This window comes from Psammomys obesus, unplaced genomic scaffold (assembly GCF_907164565.1).
Source record: "Psammomys obesus unplaced genomic scaffold, mPsaObe1.curated_primary_1811, whole genome shotgun sequence".
NCBI classification, from domain to species: domain Eukaryota; kingdom Metazoa; phylum Chordata; class Mammalia; order Rodentia; family Muridae; genus Psammomys; species Psammomys obesus.
Window position 1 is genome coordinate 14,412,105 of NW_026585626.1, and position 17,760 is coordinate 14,429,864.

At 47.9% G+C, this 17,760-nt stretch overlaps 1 protein-coding gene across 1 annotated transcript in view; it reads right to left on the reverse strand.

The window, feature by feature from the left end:
• Edar (ectodysplasin A receptor) overlaps positions 1 to 17,760 on the reverse strand; it is a 72,526-nt gene that overhangs the window by 25,002 nt on the left and 29,764 nt on the right. The window contains exon 2 of the mRNA XM_055614313.1: positions 157 to 225. Coding sequence (XP_055470288.1) covers positions 157 to 207 — 51 coding nt within the window. The 5' untranslated portion in view covers positions 208 to 225. The remainder of the gene's footprint in view (positions 1 to 156; positions 226 to 17,760) is intronic.

A 17,760-nucleotide genomic window follows, 5' to 3' on the forward strand; every position in this document is an offset into this window, starting at 1 on the left:
CTGACAGCAGTCTGAGGTGGTATAGCTGGTGAGGTGTGGGGGCTGACGGCAGTCTGAGGTGGTGTAGCTAGTGAAGGTTTCAGCCTAAGGGAAGGCTCCTGCCCTGTAGGTGCTGAAGTAAGCGGTCAGTGAAAACAGGCACTCAGAACCACTCACCACCAGCACCGGGAGCCAGGACATCCACTTGCAGTCCCCCATGTGGGCCATGATCTCTTGGAAGCGCACCTGAAAGACATACAGCATCAGTAGAGGTGGTACAGCTGCCTTTATTCTCATCACATCTCAGTGGCTGAAGGTAACTTTCCTGCAAACAGCACGAGGGATGGCACACCCCACAGAACACACAGACTCTAAGGTAAGCTCCAAGCTGGTGACCCGAGGCCATTCAGGCACCCTCACCAGCCTCACACCATGCCCTAGAAAGAGCCCTCAGAGGGAAGACTGAGCATGTGGGCCCTGCTGTTAAGCTGGGAGTGTGGGGCCAGTATTTACCATGCTCTTCAGCTTGGGGAGGAGTCTTGTGAAACCTTGAACTACGAGCTGCCCTGGGCTGGTCCTACCTGTTGGGATCCAGCACAAGAGTCTTGGAGATACTAGTAGGGTCTGGTGCATGTCCTTGCTCTCATAGCCCATTAGAAAAGTCTGCCCTCTCTCTGAGAGGCCATTAGAATGTGTGAGTCAGATAATGCAGTTTAGCCACCTAATTTCATAGTCGAAACAACTGAAGGCCATAGAGGTCAAGTGACCTGTCCATGGCCATACGACTATTTAATGTATAGAGGATAGCCACAGTGCAGGGAATCATACTCACACCAATTACTACATTAGCACACTGCTCTGCCATAGTGTTATCCTCTCATCTTTTCACTGAGGACTGGGACTTGGGTTTCCAGGTCAAGCCATTTTATGGGAGTATGAGTATGAATTAGCCTACACGTTAACGAGAGATGATAAGCTCATGGGAGCTATGGGTTCTCCAGGTGTGGCACAACAGCCATGATGTTAGCATTGGGGCAGTGTAAGTACAGACAGCATATTCTCTATGAGCGGTAGAGCACACTAGGAGCCTTCCAGAATCCACTGCTGATTTAAGCCTCAAATCAAACCGAGTCATCAGGAACTTCCTAGATATTTTATCCCATATTCTCTTGTCCTTATGCATGTTCATGGGAACCAGTGATTTCCAACAGCACACAGAAGAATGCTGGGTAGGGAGACTCAAAGCAGATACAGCACCCAGAAGCCACTTTATCCCTCTGTCCCCTGACCCTCCCCTCTTTCCTCCTACTCGTAGGAACTTGGTCCTAAAGACTCTGAGAAAAGTAGCCAAAGAATTGTGTGTTGAAAATAAGTTAGAGAGGAGAGAGGAGATGCACAAATTGGGTAGGGTCAGGGAGACCCTGAGTATTTGGACGCTCAGCATCTACTTTCTGATCCCAACAGGTTTTGGGTCCTGCTAAGTCTGGGAGAGTAACACCCCAGGAGTAAACAGGCCAGAGGCAGCTAGGGTCTGTATCTGAGGAGGTTGGGATCTACAGCTTTCAGGACCCGTTTCCTTCCTAAGCAGTCCTGTCCAGCCTCCTGCCTCCTCCCCATGGAGCAGGAAGTGTGCACACTCTTGTTTGAGAGGGGGTGGTGGTAGATGGGATCCAAGCAGTGGTCTGAGATGTCACTCTTATCTATCACCATAATAAGCAAATAAGACAGTTCTGGGCTGGGGGAGCAGCTCAGTGGGGAAGTACTATCACCAGCATGTGTGAGGCTGAGGGTCTGGCCTCCAGCACAAGGACAAGAATCTAGGTGCTTCAGTCGCCTGGAGCACCAACTGTCCACTGCGGAGTAGAAAAGACTTCCTGGAGAAGACCTTTCTGCCTGCGGCTGAAGCTGCCTGTATGCACAGGGGTGGGCTCTGAGTGGCACCCTAGTCTTACAGCACAGATCGACTTGGCTGGCAATAAGAGTGTAGAGGCAGCCATGGACTGAGGATGAGAGTGGATGCTTTTGTCCCACTTTGTGAACTCTGTGCGGAGAAAAAAAAACAAAACTGCAGAGCCACTTCAGTCTGGGGAGAAGTGTTTTTCCAAGAGCTGACTGAAGATGGGCACTCTGCAAGAGTCCAGGAAGAGCTGGCCAGGGTCACTGGCAAGGCCTAGAGGGATAGAGTCTAGGTCTTCTATGGACTCACCCACATGCTCAGGTCCTCAAGGTTGCTCTCACAGATCACTGTCTATTGGGTGGTCTTCCAGAAACAGCGGACCTTCTGGACACTTTTACACCTCAGTCCAGTGAGGCAAGATGAAAGTGCCCAGGATGCCCTCAGCTGTGAACTTGTTGGGTGTTTTCCTTCTGGCAAGGAGCAAGCTGGGGCAGGCAGCAGGAGAGGCGGGGAGTCTAGCCTATAGGCTGAGAGGCTGGCTACAGCCCTAATGGGTGGGCTGGGGTGAGGCAGCAGAGGTCAGGCAGGGGCTGCTTACACACACACACACACACACACACACACACACACACACACACACACACTCCTGCCTCAGGTCCACAGCTCTAACCTTGCTTCAGCACAGTGGGTGTAGCAGGGATGAGTTTCCACCATGACTGTGGACAGAGCCAGGGGCTCTGGGTACTGGAGGCCTTCCAAGAGGCATATCACTGGTTTCTAATTTAATTGACTTCTAATTATAGCAGATTCTTGGGAGCTTCCCTGAAACACAGAAAAGGGCTGTGAGCTCACACACTTTGTTGTGAGCCTAGCACACTTTTTGAAAGGCTCATTAGAGATGTACCCAATAAAACTAGGGTCAAAAGGAAAACAAATATACAAAGGTAAACAAAAAACTAGTAGCATCTTCAGTGTTTTCCCCAGTTACCCTGGAAGCTGTAAAGTTTGGGTGGGAAGGATTGCCCTGTGGACCATGCTGTCTTGAACATCAAGGGTACAGATGGAGGTTAGCCCCGCCTGGAGGAAGTGGGGGATCAGCTGCTCCCAGCTGTGACCTCTTATCACTTCAGGGACTCCCATTCTCCACACCAACAGTGGTGTAAGGGCTAGAAAGCTGCCTTCAACCTGGGAGGCTCCTGGCTGGGGTGTGATAGCAGTGGCATCTTCTCCCATCTACCTGCATGCAATGTGGATGCTTAGCTTGCACAGCCTGTCAGATGGTCAACGACCCAGGCCAGGGTCCTGCAAACTGTACCTGCTGGTAAATCACCAGCTCCACCAGCTGCCAACACAGTCCACTGGAGTTCCACTGCAGTTGCCTGTTACCTGATGTCTGCAACGTTTTTCATGGTCCAGCAGAGACCCTGGGCCCAGACAGACCACATGAGCCATGTATGCCGCCAGGAAAGGAGGGGCTGCCACTGCCTCATGAGCAGCTCTGTGAGAAGCAGTGCCTGCACTGGTTGGCTTTCTCTTTCTCTTTTTCTTTTCTTTTCTTTTTTTTTTTTTCATCCTATGACTAGCCTATGGGGCAGCTGCTGTATATAGGTAAAGGCAGAGAAACATCAGAGAATGGGCTGAAGGCACCGTGGGGTTCTGGTGGGAATGTCGTGGTGAGTCCCTTAGGTCTGTCCGTGCCATGTGTGTGTTCACTGTATCAAAGCCCTGCTGCAGACCTTGGGAATGGGGCAGAAAATGAGAAGGGTGTTCATCTTCATGAGCACCCTTCCTCACAATGAACGGCCCAGGCTGAATTTTCTACAGTGATGTGCTTTGTCCACAGAGCACGTGGAGAAGGCCAGGGTCAGGTACACAGTGGGCACACTCCTTCTCACAGGAACTGGAGGGAGGCTTGTTTCCACCTCTCAGCAGGACAGTGTAAACAGGGAAGGTGCCATGCTTTCTCGCATGGTGGTGCCTGGAGGCACAGGTGGATTCTTCTAGGTGGGCACATAGATCCCACACACCCCTGTGCTGCTGTGGGCCCTTTGGGGAAACACACCGTGGCCACCAGCTCTCTGTGGCCGGGGCCATCCTCTTCTCATTTCATAGCCTCAGCTGTGGCATTGGAACACAGGGTGGTGGTGGTGGTCGTAGAGGTTGCCATTTCTATAGTAGACCAGGCACATATTTAATGTATGTTAAGTCATTTAATCTTAGCATTATTATGCAGGGAGACTCCTATAATTCCGTTTTACCCGTGCAGTAGACCAACACGGACAAGCTGAGTAACTTGCTCAAGGCTTCGCAGGAGTGGGAAAAGTATGGATCCAAACACACGTGCTTTGGCCAGCTTCTGTTCTCACCACTGCCCCGAGTCTCCGAGTGAGCAAGCTCTAGGTCCAGAACCGAGACTCCATGGAGAAGGTCTGCAAGAGTGAGGGACCCTCTGCTTGGGTGTTCTGTCCTCCCCTTGCCTGGTACCTTTACAACCCTATTTGAGGAACATTATGGATTTCTCTATGAAACTCGAGTAACTTGGCTCCTTATCCAGCTGAGTTAAGAAGGGCCGATAAGACAGGGCTTGGAGCCCTGCAGAGGTGATGGGATGGTGTGTCTGTGCCAGCCTCTCAGGTTGGAGGCAAGGGCTTGATTCCTTCAGTGTGAGCTGCTAGGCAATGCCTGAGATTCAGCACAAACCTCTTCTGCAGTCAGCCTGGATGTTCAGACAAGGCACAAACCCAGGCCAAAGCAGAACATACTGGCCTTGCGGCTCCCAGTGGAGGCCCAGGCCCCACATCACCAGCGTCTTCTGGGGCCCTGCCCAGACTTGCTGTTTGGGGGTCTGCATTTCCACTGCATCTGCTGCTTCTGAGCACACTGAGGTGTGAGAAGCATCATGTCAGTAGCCTCCTGGGAGCACAGTGAGGAACTGCATGTTTAACCGACTCCCAGGAACACAGAAATAAAGACAGACTTAGCTAGGTTTCTTTCTGCTTACGTCTTCCGGCCAACACTCATCTATATTTTGCAGAATCCTTAATTTTGTTCATCTATGCAAGCATGCATCCATGTTTCTGTGCAGCCACTGTAAAATTGTGCACGCAGCTGTCTTACAGACCCTGGATCAGAGAGACACAGGGTTCCTGTCTGAGGACAACTGCACTAAAGTATATGGGGGTTATATAAACACTAAATTATATAGGAGTTTAGGCACACTGTCCCAAGTTCTGTCTTCAGACTCTGTGTCTTGACTGGGCAGCTTGCCCAGTTCTCCGAGGGTGGCTAGCCTCCCTTCTAGTCACCATAACCTGGACAGCCCAGTCTCTGCACCTCCATGTTCTAGCTGCCGGATCACCCTTGAGTGAGGGGGAGCTACCTATGGGTTTATTTCTTATGAAGAGGGTACCACCCTGGGCACGTTCTATCTCACACCTGTCGGCTGAGACAATGCAGCCCTGCAGGATGGGCAGACCTGCACTCATTTTTCTATGTGTGTTGGCCATGGTTGCCTCCATCCTCTAGCTTTCTCTGCTCTACCCACGGGAGTTCCTGCATTAGGCAATGACATGTGGTTCTTCTTGTCCTCATCAGGGTGCAGTGACTGGGAGCAGAGGTAAGAATAACCTTAGGGGACTGTGTCTGATGGGAAGGAGGTGAGGCCTGCAGCGGGCTCACCAGGCTCCTCCGTGGGGAGGCCAGGTGCTGGCAGCCAGCAGTGTGTGGGAGGCAGATGCGGGACCATGTCCTCAAACCTTCTCCCTCTCCTCCACCTCCCAAGCTTTCTCCTGCAGGAGGCCTCCTCCCCTTGCCTTAGGGTCCCTTGATCTCCCAACAGCCCCCCTCCCCCGTTCTTTCTAACATAGAAAGCCCTTCATTCCCAACAGAAGCTGGGGTTCATCCCACAGCAAGTAAAAGCACTTCCGCTTGGTGAGTGACAGCATGGGGGAGTACTAATTATTGCTCAGTGGTGCAGAGATGAATCCAGCCTCCCTTTCTTGTGTCTGGAAAATTTGCTTCATTTGCTCTACCGGACCCTGAGGGGAAAGGGTCTTTGTATAGTGCTTGGTGTGACGGAGTACCTCAGGCACAGGTCTTCAATGACTGTTTTGAACCAGAACCTCCATTTCTTCTGTTTCCTATGGCCCCGAGACATGTGAGGCCACCCCTGGTTCTGCTAGGAAAGGACTCTCATGGCTACATGGCTAGGGACATCCCAGAGCAAAAAAATTGGCAGTCTCACCAAGCAGGGGCCTAGAGGGACAGAGAATGAAGCTGAGGCAGAAATGTTTGAACACTAAGTATGTGGAGGCACTGAAAAGTTCAAACCACATCACACAGGAGTAGAGAACCAGGAACCATCGCTTATCACCGCACTGAGAGGTCTTCATTCGGAAAGTTCTCAGTGATAATCTCAGAGGGGTGGGGGTCATCTGCTTTCTGCTGTCTCTTAAGGGTGATGGGGCACGTCTATGTGTTCTCTGGACACACAGTACATGAAAACGCAAAAGTACATGTACACAGATAATGATGGGGATGTTTTGAAGAAGTTATTCATATATGGGTGTCGTAGATTGCTTTTTCCCAAACCTGAATGGTACAGCCTAGCACACAGCAGGCTGCTGGCACATGTGGCGCAGCCTCCTGCTCCTGGCGCCCTGCTGAAGAGAATGACTGGAGACACACAGAACATAAGCGAAACAGTGTAGCGAGGAGACAAAGTGAACGTGGGTGTCCAAACCTGATGGCAGAGCAACACCAAACACTGCTTCCCAGTCAGTTATGTTTCTTTAAAGATTTTTCCGTGTGTGTGTGAGTGTAGTAAGTGTGCAGGTGAGCGTGGGTGCTCGCAGAAGCCGGGAAGAGCGCCAGCTCCGCCAGGAGCCAGCCTTCCAGGCGGTTATGGGCCTGCAAGACATGGACGCTAAGAACTGAACCCGAGGCCCTCTACAAGAGTGGTTCACCCTCTTAATAGCTGAGCCACCTCGCCAGCCTTACCTTGTTCTTCAATAAGTAAAGCAGTGCACTCTAAAGCAACAATTAAAAGTTAATATAATAAGTATGTAAGTAACTTATTATATTAGTAGCTTATTATCATCAGCTAATGTGAAGTGCCGTAGACAATTTTACTACGTTTTCTTGTATGCAGTTGGCACCACAGTAGGTTTGTGTATATCAGTGTCACCACAAAACAAACAAGGAATGTGTTATGCCACAAAGCTCTCATGGCTGCGATGCCACCAGGCCACAGGAATTTCTCAAAACCATTATAACCTCACAGAATAACTGCGGTATACCCAGTTTATTGTTATATTTTAGTGTGTTACATAGCCAGCCCCCCCTTTTCTCTCTTCCTCCCTCTCTCCTTCCCTGCCTCCTTCCCTGCCTTCCTCCTTTGTCCTCTCTCTTCTGTGTGTGTGCATGGAGAACTTATCTCTCATGGTCTGCTATCTGCCAGTCCATTTGTCCATCACAAAGCAATAGAGTACCTATTCCAGACAAGACTAAAAAATCAGGTTGACACTGTCCTTGTCCTGCAAGCATTTCACAATTTGGTGGAAACCACAAAAGGCCAACACAAGTCAGCAAGATAAGTACTGAGGGGAATTAGGGATGAGTTTAGTGGGAACACGGTGGGCACAGGAAACTGACACATTTGGGAGGTCAGGAAGACTCTCCCAGATTCTTTGAAGGGAGAATGGCCAAGTGTTAGCTGAGCCACTGTGGGAAAGCAGAGGAAAGTGAAGAATAGGGTGGTCCATAGCTGACATGTCCCACTCAGCAATGGGAAGTCCTAGCATGTCCTCTTCAGGATCACTGCTCTGTTTTCCTTTCTTACCAGCAGATAAATTAATTATTTCCTGTGTTTCCATGAAGTCTAGAATACCCTGTTTTATGTTATGGAAATACCATGCCAAGTTCCCCCTCAGCTCTTCTCTCATTTCTTTGCTCTCACAGACTTCAGATATTTGGAAAGCAATGTGCTCAGCTTGACACCATGTCAGCTGTCACCATGACACCAGCCATCCCTCTCAAGAGGGCTCTGCTAGGGAGCAGGAAGCTGGTGGTAGTCATGCTGTATAGAGAGAAGGCCTGCTGCACAGTTCGGTAGGCATACGGCCACAGTCCCAAAGCATGTGGGACAAATACGACCTTGACTTTAGTGGAGATAAAGGGCAGAGCTGCAGTAGGCTGTAAAGTACAGACTCTCAGAGTGCTCTTGGCTCCTCTGAGATTGTTAACGTGGGCAAATTAGTCTGCTCCCTCGTGGATGGGGCTGTCTGAAGGTGAAGGCATGCTGCCGACGTGCAGAGGGCTGGGCAAGATGTGCATGTCTTCAGTGTAACCACCCCCACTGGGGCCTACATTCCTGTACTCCTTGTTGCCTTCTGAAGCCACCATGGTCCTTGGGAGCAGGAGCATAGACAGGAAGCAGTGGGACTCTTGAGAGTCCCGGTCAGTCTCGTGGGAGCATCTGAGCCTTAGACGGGACCCAAGAGCAGTTTTGGTTCCCTATTGATCCCCAGCACCAAAGTGTTCTCTTCACTTAGCACAGAGCAATATGCTGTCCCACTTTGTGACACGCAAGGCAAGGCAGGGCTGGAATAAAGACCAGCAGAGCCTGCAGGTAAACAATGCACCATGGTGGTAGCTGTTCTCGGAGCCTGCAGGCCTCTGGAAGACCCAAAGTCTCACTGTTCTTATTGAGGGACTGTATTTTTATATTCACATTGCTGACTAAATTAGTTTTAAATGCTCATTTGTTTTAGGAGTCACTCAGAATAAAACCATACAACTCCCATATCCAGGTAGCATTCTGATCATTTGTACCTATGTAGATATCAGAGTCCGGAACAAAGCACCTTCTCTCCCTTCTCTCTGTCATCAGCTGTCTCCTGCCCAACCCCCACCGTTGCCTGTTCAGTTTTTGTCATTATAAATTGAAACAGCCTTGAATTTGCAATCCTTCTGACTCTACTTCCCAAGGGCAGAGATTTCAGGTGGTCCTCACTATGCCCTAAAACAGTGTCCTGTGTTTTGCAGACTATCTGGCATGTGGAACCATGCAGCCTGTCTGTGAGCAGAGTAACTGGGCTTCATCATATGGCAGGATTTAGTGTCTTGATCTTTTCTTCTGCTAATTCATGTTCCACAATATTAAAAAATGAAAGAATTTTTTCATTTGCCTATTTGATTTCTTTTTGTTAAGATTACATTTTTAAACATGGTTTTGGGTTGTCTCCTGGACCTGGTGATGTCTTGGCCCAATGCTTGCTGTAGGAAGCAGGTTTCAAAAGGGGAGCACCCAGCTTTTGCCTATGTCTTTTTTTACTCTCCCTAGAGATAGCACACACAGATTGCAGTCTTTCTTCCAGTCTATAGGTAAGCCAGGAGACACCACATTTCTAAATTGCTTTTACTGAGTTTCTGAAGGACCTATGTTTGTCTTGTCTCACTGGCCAGGCGGACAAACATTCAAGAGCCAGGGATGAAATGTGCAGCTTCTTCCTAGGCACCCATGAATGTGGCAAAAGGGAACATGGACAGTTTAATGGCAGTAGTTTTCAACCTGTGGGTGGCTATGCCTTTGTAGGTCACATATCAGATATTTACATTACGATTCACAACAGAAGCAAAATTACAGTTATGAAGTAGCAACAAAGTAATTTCATGGTTTGGGGTCGCTACAACATGAGGAACTGTATTAGGAAGGTGAAAACCACTGGTTTAAAGCATAATAGGGTTTGCCCAGAGCCACCACAGCCATACTCTTCCCAGAATCACAACAAGGAAGTGTTGGCTATCAAATGTAGTCATCCCAACAAAAGCAGCAGCTTTTGTGTGACCTCTGTCCCTATGTGCTGGGATCTTGCTCCTGGTAGCCTTCTCTGGCTTAGGAAGAAAACTGGGTATCTAAGGAGGCCCGGTAAATCACTCAGTGAGTATGGGATTAGGCAACACTGCTACAGAGGGGACAGCAGCAGCCAGAGAGAACTGCCTTGGATACCCTCAGGCATCCGTGCTGAGAGGCTCCATCACATATAGACCTCTTTCTACCACCCTGCACGGCCACTCCCTACACTCTGCAGAGTCTATGAAGTAGCAGAGAGATCTATCATTCCCTGCAAGTACCATATCAGGAATGCTTTGGGAAGCCAAGGTACCTGCAGGTCCTACACATGGTGAGGATTGTTGAGGCGCAAGCCAAGAGCTGCTTGAGGGTTTCTTCCTTCCCAGGGTTTTGGGAGGAGAAGTGACAGAACCAGAGCCAGACAGCAAGGCAGCTGAGTCTGGGGTCTCTGGAGGCCAAGAGGCTCAAGTCAGCAAAGGGGTAGGCTCAGGGTGCTGTAGGCATGGCTTCCTGAAAACCCACGGAAATCATAAGGATCCATGTGTCCAAGTGATATCTCCTGGGAGATGTCAATGGTGGCTTTGCTGCTCACGCTCTGACTGCACTGGGAAGTGAGGCTCCTCTTTCCCCTCCCGCCCACACGATGACCCACGACCATTTCCGAAACTTTTCCCTTCCAGTAACGTTCCTTCTTTCTTCTCGACCCTTTCAATATCAGGCCAGCTTACCTTCCTGGTACAATCATATAACATCCACACTTCCCATGAAAGGTTCACACTCCAGGAATCAAGTGGGAGAGTGTGTAAGATCACACCAGAGCAGCCACAAAAAAAAAAAAAAAAAAAAAAAAAGGCAAAAAACAAACCAAACCAACCAACCAAACAAACAAAAAACAAAACAAAACAAAAACCCCCCACCTGCTCCAGGCTTCTAAATTTGAGTAGACAGGATTTAGTTTGTTTGTATTTCAAAAGCAGGTATGCCCCTATTTCTGGGGTTAGGCCACCCCCATTTTTCCCCACTGACCCAGCACAGGTGTATTGCTTCACACAGATGACCCGGATGGGGCAAACTATAAATAGCCATTATGTGTCATCCTTCAGAGAGCACTTTGTTTTTCTATCTTAAATTCGAGTCCCAACATGAAGCAAGGAACTTAAAGATTTGGATCCTTCCTGTCAAAATGAGAGTCTTGTTCCACCGGTTTGAAAGAGCCTTCTCTTTGCAAGTACAGTAACAGGAAGGACTCAGGGAGGCCATGATACCTTGCAAGTGCAGCCAGGAGCCCAGAGGTGGATCTGCTTTGTATCCCCAGGGCCTTTGCAGGACAGCACAGAAGACAGAGGCTGCTCATATCCTCCTGAGCTTGGAATCAGTGACACTGAGAGCAAAACCTGTTCCTGGCTTCATTCATTCTTCATACAGCTAAACCACCCACTAACAGAGGTAGATTATAATGCCTCTACCCTCTTTTCCACTTTGGACCTTTCTTCAAGGTGGAATAGTTGAAGTATTCAATACATTTCCTAGAAAGGGAATGGAAGGGGCTGGGGCTGGAGCTTAGTGGAGAGTACCCAGCATGAGTGAGGCACTCATTCTAGCCCAAGAACTGATTTGGAAAAAAAAACAAAAACAAAGCAAAACAAACAAACAAAAAAGGAAAGTAAGATTGTCCTTGCTGACACAGGCTGTTACTAGCCTGGAAGAGCCCTACCCAGGGTGTCACACAGATTTGGGTAAACTTGCTTCCAATGTCACCCTGACTTCTGCACAAAAAGTTCAGAGCAAAGACTGGACTTCAATGTGTTAATGGGACAGGAGGAAGAGATTCTAATGTTCTGCTGCATGAATAGGCAGCTACAGTTGATGACAATTAGTTGAACATAAAGAGAGCCTATAGTTAAATGTTCCCAATACAAAGAAACGATAAATGTCTGATTGACATGATGGATGTGCCAATCATCCTGATCTACCACACAATATTTAATTACCATTCTGTCCTCCACAAATCTGTAAAATTATTATGTGCTAATTAAAACAAAACAAAAGATCGTGGTATGACCTGGTACATTGAATAACAGAGCACAAGTGCTTGCCTGGGTCTGTCTTCCTGCATGCTGCTGTTTACACACCCCTGGAGGGACATTTCCAGTCAGCTGTCTCAGGGATACTACTGGGCTGGGTCAAGATGGACAAGAGACAATCTGAGCAGTGATCTTGTTGGAGTCATTTCTTCTCTCTTTGCCTTAGTGACCTCACTTCTCAAATGGGGCAAGAAGAGGTAGGACTTTCTCAGATGGTAAAAAGAGGAAGAATTTTAAAGTCAGGGGGCTTAAAAAGACTTGGATTAGCAGTGTGCACATGTAATCAGAAGAACAGTGTTTTCTTTCAAAAGTCAAAATAGTTTGACTGTGACAGTGCTGGTGGGAGCTGCCCCTGTCTGTCATTCATCTCTCAGTGGGACCCTTTCCTGTTCTAGGAAGAACCCAGGACACTTATGTCATTGGTGGACAGGATTTCCTTGCTACTGTGTCTGCTTAGCCTTGCAGTGCTAAGTGTCAGAGTTGGGGTTGGGGACAGAAAGGCCATCAGAGCAGAGCCGTGAGCAGAGCCGTGAGCAGCTCAGGTCCAGGGAGGGAGAGATAGGATGCAGAGATAGATGACACAGAGAAAAGAGCTGGGCCACAGAGTGAGTTCCAGATGCTCTAGACATCACTATGTCAGCACAAAGGGCAGAGGCAGCTGCTGGCTACAGAGCTGGCCCAGGCTTACCAGATGATCTCCATTGCCACCTGTGTGGATGACAGCCTGGGGGGGGGGGAGCACAGCACCTCTGCCTAATTGATATTGGGGCAGTTGCATGATGAAAGTGACGCAGTTCCTTGATTTTAAAAAGCTTGCTCTCTTTTAGTACAGCTTTGAGCCTCTGACCACAGGGCACTGTGGCTGTATGCATTGTGGTATTGCCTGTTTGCATGGAAACCCCACCTTCTGATTGGCACTGGGATGGGATCTTATCTGGTGACAAAGGATCATACGAAGCACAGTGTGTGTGGCTGAGCCCTCCTCCAGAGGCCCTGGGAGAGGCTAGTGGGTGCTCTGCCAAAGAATGAAGCAGGCTAAGCAAAAAGAACTGTTTAGTAGGTGTTCCACATGCGTTTCAATGCTGTCATGGTTGGAATGCTGTACTTTATTTATCCTTACACCAAGAGCCCTCCAAAGATGCCAAGGTATTTAGAACTAAAATATATTGGTACTACAATAAACTTAAAGTTTAAAAGCCTGAAACCTGCTAACATTAAAATCTTGGAAAGGGTTGCTTTGAGACCTCATGAGAGCCAAGTGAAAAGTTGGTGGAATGAATAAAATCTGCTTTATTTGTGCATCGTAAACATCACCCACTCAGAATTCCAGGAAAAATGATTGGAAAATAATACAGCCAAAATAAAAAAGAGACATTTATTTCAAAGATCAGGGATTCTAAATAGATTAAGAAAATGTGGTCTGCAAGATCAGTGGAATATAAGGAAGGAAACCCTGCCATGTGCTTTGTGGCTTAAGGACAAGTGTGGTATACTTCCATTTAGTAAGGTGTCCAGAGCCTCTAAACCCCCAGGGACGGAAAATAGAAGCATGGATGCCTGGGGCAGGCCCTACTCTGTGAGCAATCGTTCTATCCTATGCTTTCTTCTGACGCTGCTTGAAGTAAAAGACAATTTAACCAAACTAGAGATTCCCTACCTAGATCTGTCACACGGCACCTCTCCGTCTTGCTGCTGGAAGCACTAATCCTCAAGCATGAGGAATCAGTCATTTGGGAGGGTTGCCAAGTGCTCGGTGTCTTTGAGGACAAACGGCCCTCCTCCTGGCAGTCCTCCATTCCAGGTAAGATGTGCTCAGAGTGCATCCTGGCAGCACCACCCGGCACTCCCAGCCTCCCTTGCTTCACAGAGAGGCTCCTTGGAATCACCCGGATTCCTGCTAGCACCTGCAGCCAGGGCTGTTCTTTGGGATGGTGACACACCTGGGACAACAGACATATGAGCATGTCTCCATCAGCCCAGGTCCTGCCCGAAGCAGGGCCTCTGAGAAGCCTGTGGATCTGCCCTGACCCATCTCTGCCTCCGACAGAGCACAGCCTCTGCCCTACGCTCCTTAGCTGCACAAGTGAGATGGCTTTGGCGGTTACCGTTCTCCAGAGAGAACAGCTTTAAGGCTGAGCTTTTGTCATTTCTTTCACGGATGCTGCGTTCCTTTGAGAAGTAGCCGAACTCTCTACTGGAAAAACTCCCAGGACTTTTGCTCACACCTCAAACCACCCACAGCACCTCTGCTTAGTTGACGCTGGGGCAGTTGCACGATGAAAGCGACGAGGTTCCCTGGTTATTGTGCTACACCAGTTCAGTGACTTTAAAAAGTCTGCCTGTTCACTGCAAAGTAATGATCGTAACTTCTGGGTGGGGAATTAGAGGCCCCCACACTTGATTTCTTGTTCATATTTATTACCCTGTTTAATTTTTAAACTTTTAGCATAAAGTTTTTTTTTTGTTATGTTTTTTTTCAAGACAGGTTTTATCTGGGTAGCCTTGGCTATCCTGAAACTCACTTTGTAGACCAGGCTGGCCTCTGTTTCCTGAGTGCTGGGATTAAAGGCAGCGCCACCACACCTGGCTAGCATAGACTATTTTTAATAAAAACAATAAAATAATTATTTTTATGAAAAAAACAATAGCATTCATATATGTATAGATATAGATAGATACATAGATACATACATACAGATAGACAGACAGACAGATAGATAGATAGATAGATAGATAGATAGATAGATAGATAGATAGATAGATAGATAGATATTGTGACAATTTTGATTTTCAGTCAGTGGTAGGATATATGTTTATTTTATGGCAATGTTGGCAGGAGCTGGGCCAACTGGTTCAGGATGACCTTGCCTTTACCTCTGATTATGATTTCCCGTTGCCACCACACCAAAGACACCAGCCTTCAAACCAGGGCATGATTTGTGAATAAGATCACAAAACACCTTTTATTTTCTGTAGAAACTGCCTGGGGATTCCTTCTCATGCCCATTAGATGGGACACTTGAGGTTGGAAGCCAGGCATGGGGCTGCAGGAACCAGCATCTCCTACCAGAAAGCCCCTTCAGCCCATAGACTGCATGGAACATGGATGACCTCATTTTCCCCAAACCCCACAAATATGCACAGCCCATGACTTATCAGTGCCCACATCTTCATAGTGTTCAGTGGGAGATCTCATGGGCAACCAACATCTAGCTCAAAGTTTTATGAGCTCCCCATGACCAACAGCCTCATTTTGTGAGGGTTATGAAGCAAGCGACATCTGGTTAGAAGGCCTTGCCTCTCCGGAATGTGGAGACAGCTGTGGCATCTGGGCCCACCAGGCTGTTAAATCGTGCATACGCTGGGTTCTGCCAGGCTGTGAAGATAGAGGGAGGACACCTGGAAAATGTCTGACCTCAGGGAATGGCTGCAACACATAGGGACACATTTCACAGCAGAGCAATCCACAGCTCTCTGAAACATTCTTTCTACGTGTTCAACAGTCCCCAACTTACAGTTTCATGAAAGAATAATGGTAAGAAAGCGACATGTAGAGAGGTAGCCTAGTGGTTAAAAGCATTGGTTGCTCTTTCAGAGTATCCGGGTTCAATTCCCAGCACCAACACGGTAGTTTACAACTGTCTGTAATGCCAGTTCCAGACACAGACAGACATACATGCAGGCAAAACACCAATGCACATAAAACTAAAATAAAAAAATTTTAAAAAGGAAAAGCAATGTGCATTTCATAGCAGCCACACTTTAATGACCACAAATCATATCCAACGGTGAATTTTCAACCACACAAGGTAGGCCTCGTGTTAGGTGAACCAGATGCAGGCTTGTTCTGAGTATGTGTGAGGCAGGCTAGAAGCTCCCATGCTGGGTAGACTAAGTGTCCTGAGTAGTTTTAGAGTAGTTTTAGATTTCGTATGTTTCAGCAGGACCTTATTGTAGGTCACTATCATTATTTCTTACAGGGACCAAAGCTATGAACAGCAGTATGTGGGGTAGGGGCAGATTAACATAGGAAATGCAAGGACTGTTTAATCTTTTCTGTTCCAACGCCATGTGACTGAGAGGTGGGGCAGGGCATGGTTTTTGTCTTCATGCTACAGAGGCACCAAGTCTGTCCTGTGGATGTAATGCTGAGTACATGGTTATGCTGGCTAGTTTTACGTCTATTTGACATAAGCTAGAGACATTTGGAAAGAGGGAATCGCAATTGAGAAAATTCCTCCATCAGATTGTTCTATAGGCAAGTCTACACTGTATTTTTTAAATTAGTTGTTGATGGGGAGGGTCCAGCCCATTTTGGGTGGGACCTTCTCTGGACTGGTGGTCCTGGGTTCTATAAGAAAGCAGGCTGAGCAAGTCAGAGGAAGCAAGCCAATATCTGCATCAGTTCCTGTCTCCAGGTTTCAGCCCTGCCTGACTTCCTATCTAACTTCTTTGGATGATGGAGGATGATGTAGAAGTGGAAGCCAAATTAAACTATTCCCTCGCAAGCTGCTTTTGGTCATGGAGTTTCATCACAGCAAAAACCCTAACCCTAAGGACATGGCTTTGGAACTGGCCTTCGTGGGGGATGAAGAAACGACAAACATGTGTACAGGAATAGCTGGGATTGGTAGGCCACACACTCTGATGAAGATGCACCAGCAGCTCAGAAACTCAGCAGTCTATTATACACAGCTGAACAAGGAGGTGGGTTTATTGTATACAGCCAAAGAAGGAGGTGGGTTAGCTCATCTCATTAGGGGTCCCTGTAAGACCTCAGTCTCAGGCGATAGTCATCCAAGAGGAGGAAGTTGTGGCTGATACTTTTCTGCACACATTGTCAACATCCATACTTGACCAGGGGAAGGACGTGGCATTCCTGTGGGTTTGAGGCATTAGGGTCTTTGACATGACCATGATCACATTCACTGGAGACTTCTTCTGCTCCCCCGACTCTCTATTCTGCTGGTGCTGCCCTCAGCCTGGCCTGGTCCTCCATTCCACTTCATAGATGGAGCTCTCCAGGACACAAACCTGGTACTTGAGATGGAAGTTCAGGGAGAGCTAGGGGTCAATACTTTGGGCAGAGGGAAAGTATGGCTGCACTGTAGTCTCAGCAAATGATGTCCCTGCAGTGTTGCCCTGGAGTCCTCACCTTTACACCTTGGATGAGCAGGAATTGCATGTGGCTGATAAAGGTAGGAAGGGTGTCGTTGGCTGGGCTGCTGGCTGGAGACTCAGCTGTAGCTTCTGCTATGCGTCACTTCATTCAAGCATCTGGTAGGACAAATGTGTTCTGGGGCCATTTAGGTAACACACCTATCTATATCTGGTGCTTGTTCACCAGGCTGATAACTATATACCTAAGTGTTTCTCAGTACCCTGAGAAGTCTATGGCGGCTGATGGCAGCTATGCATTGAATCATCTAGTACCATCTTCTGTGTCATCTAACTTGATGGAATGCCTAACCTCCAGCAGATGGTCAAGAAAGACCCTAAACTTAATAGACAGTCACCAAGAGCTGAACTGACACTTATTTCTGGTACCTCAGCAACTATGTCTAAGATCATCTAAGGCCAGGATGTCTGTCATTCATGACTATTATACTATTAGGTCATGAATGTCAGGAAGATTGAAAGCAATGCAAAGCAGATTATAAATGATGAGGGGGAAGGAGGTTAGTCACATTAAAATTTAAATGTGTATTTGAAAGCTGTTGTTTCAAATCCTTTGTATAGCTTGTTTATGAGCTTGCATCTGGGTGGTGGCAATGTTTAGAAAGGAGTGCCGTACCACGATGGATAAAGACACTTCACCCAGGCCTTCAACTTCTCCATCTGCCATGCACACTGAGGATATGGTGCTACATATATCTAGAGGCTCTTGTATTTTACCAGCCCATGAGCGCCTCTTAGGACTACATCATACAGTGAAGGTTGATAGAAAT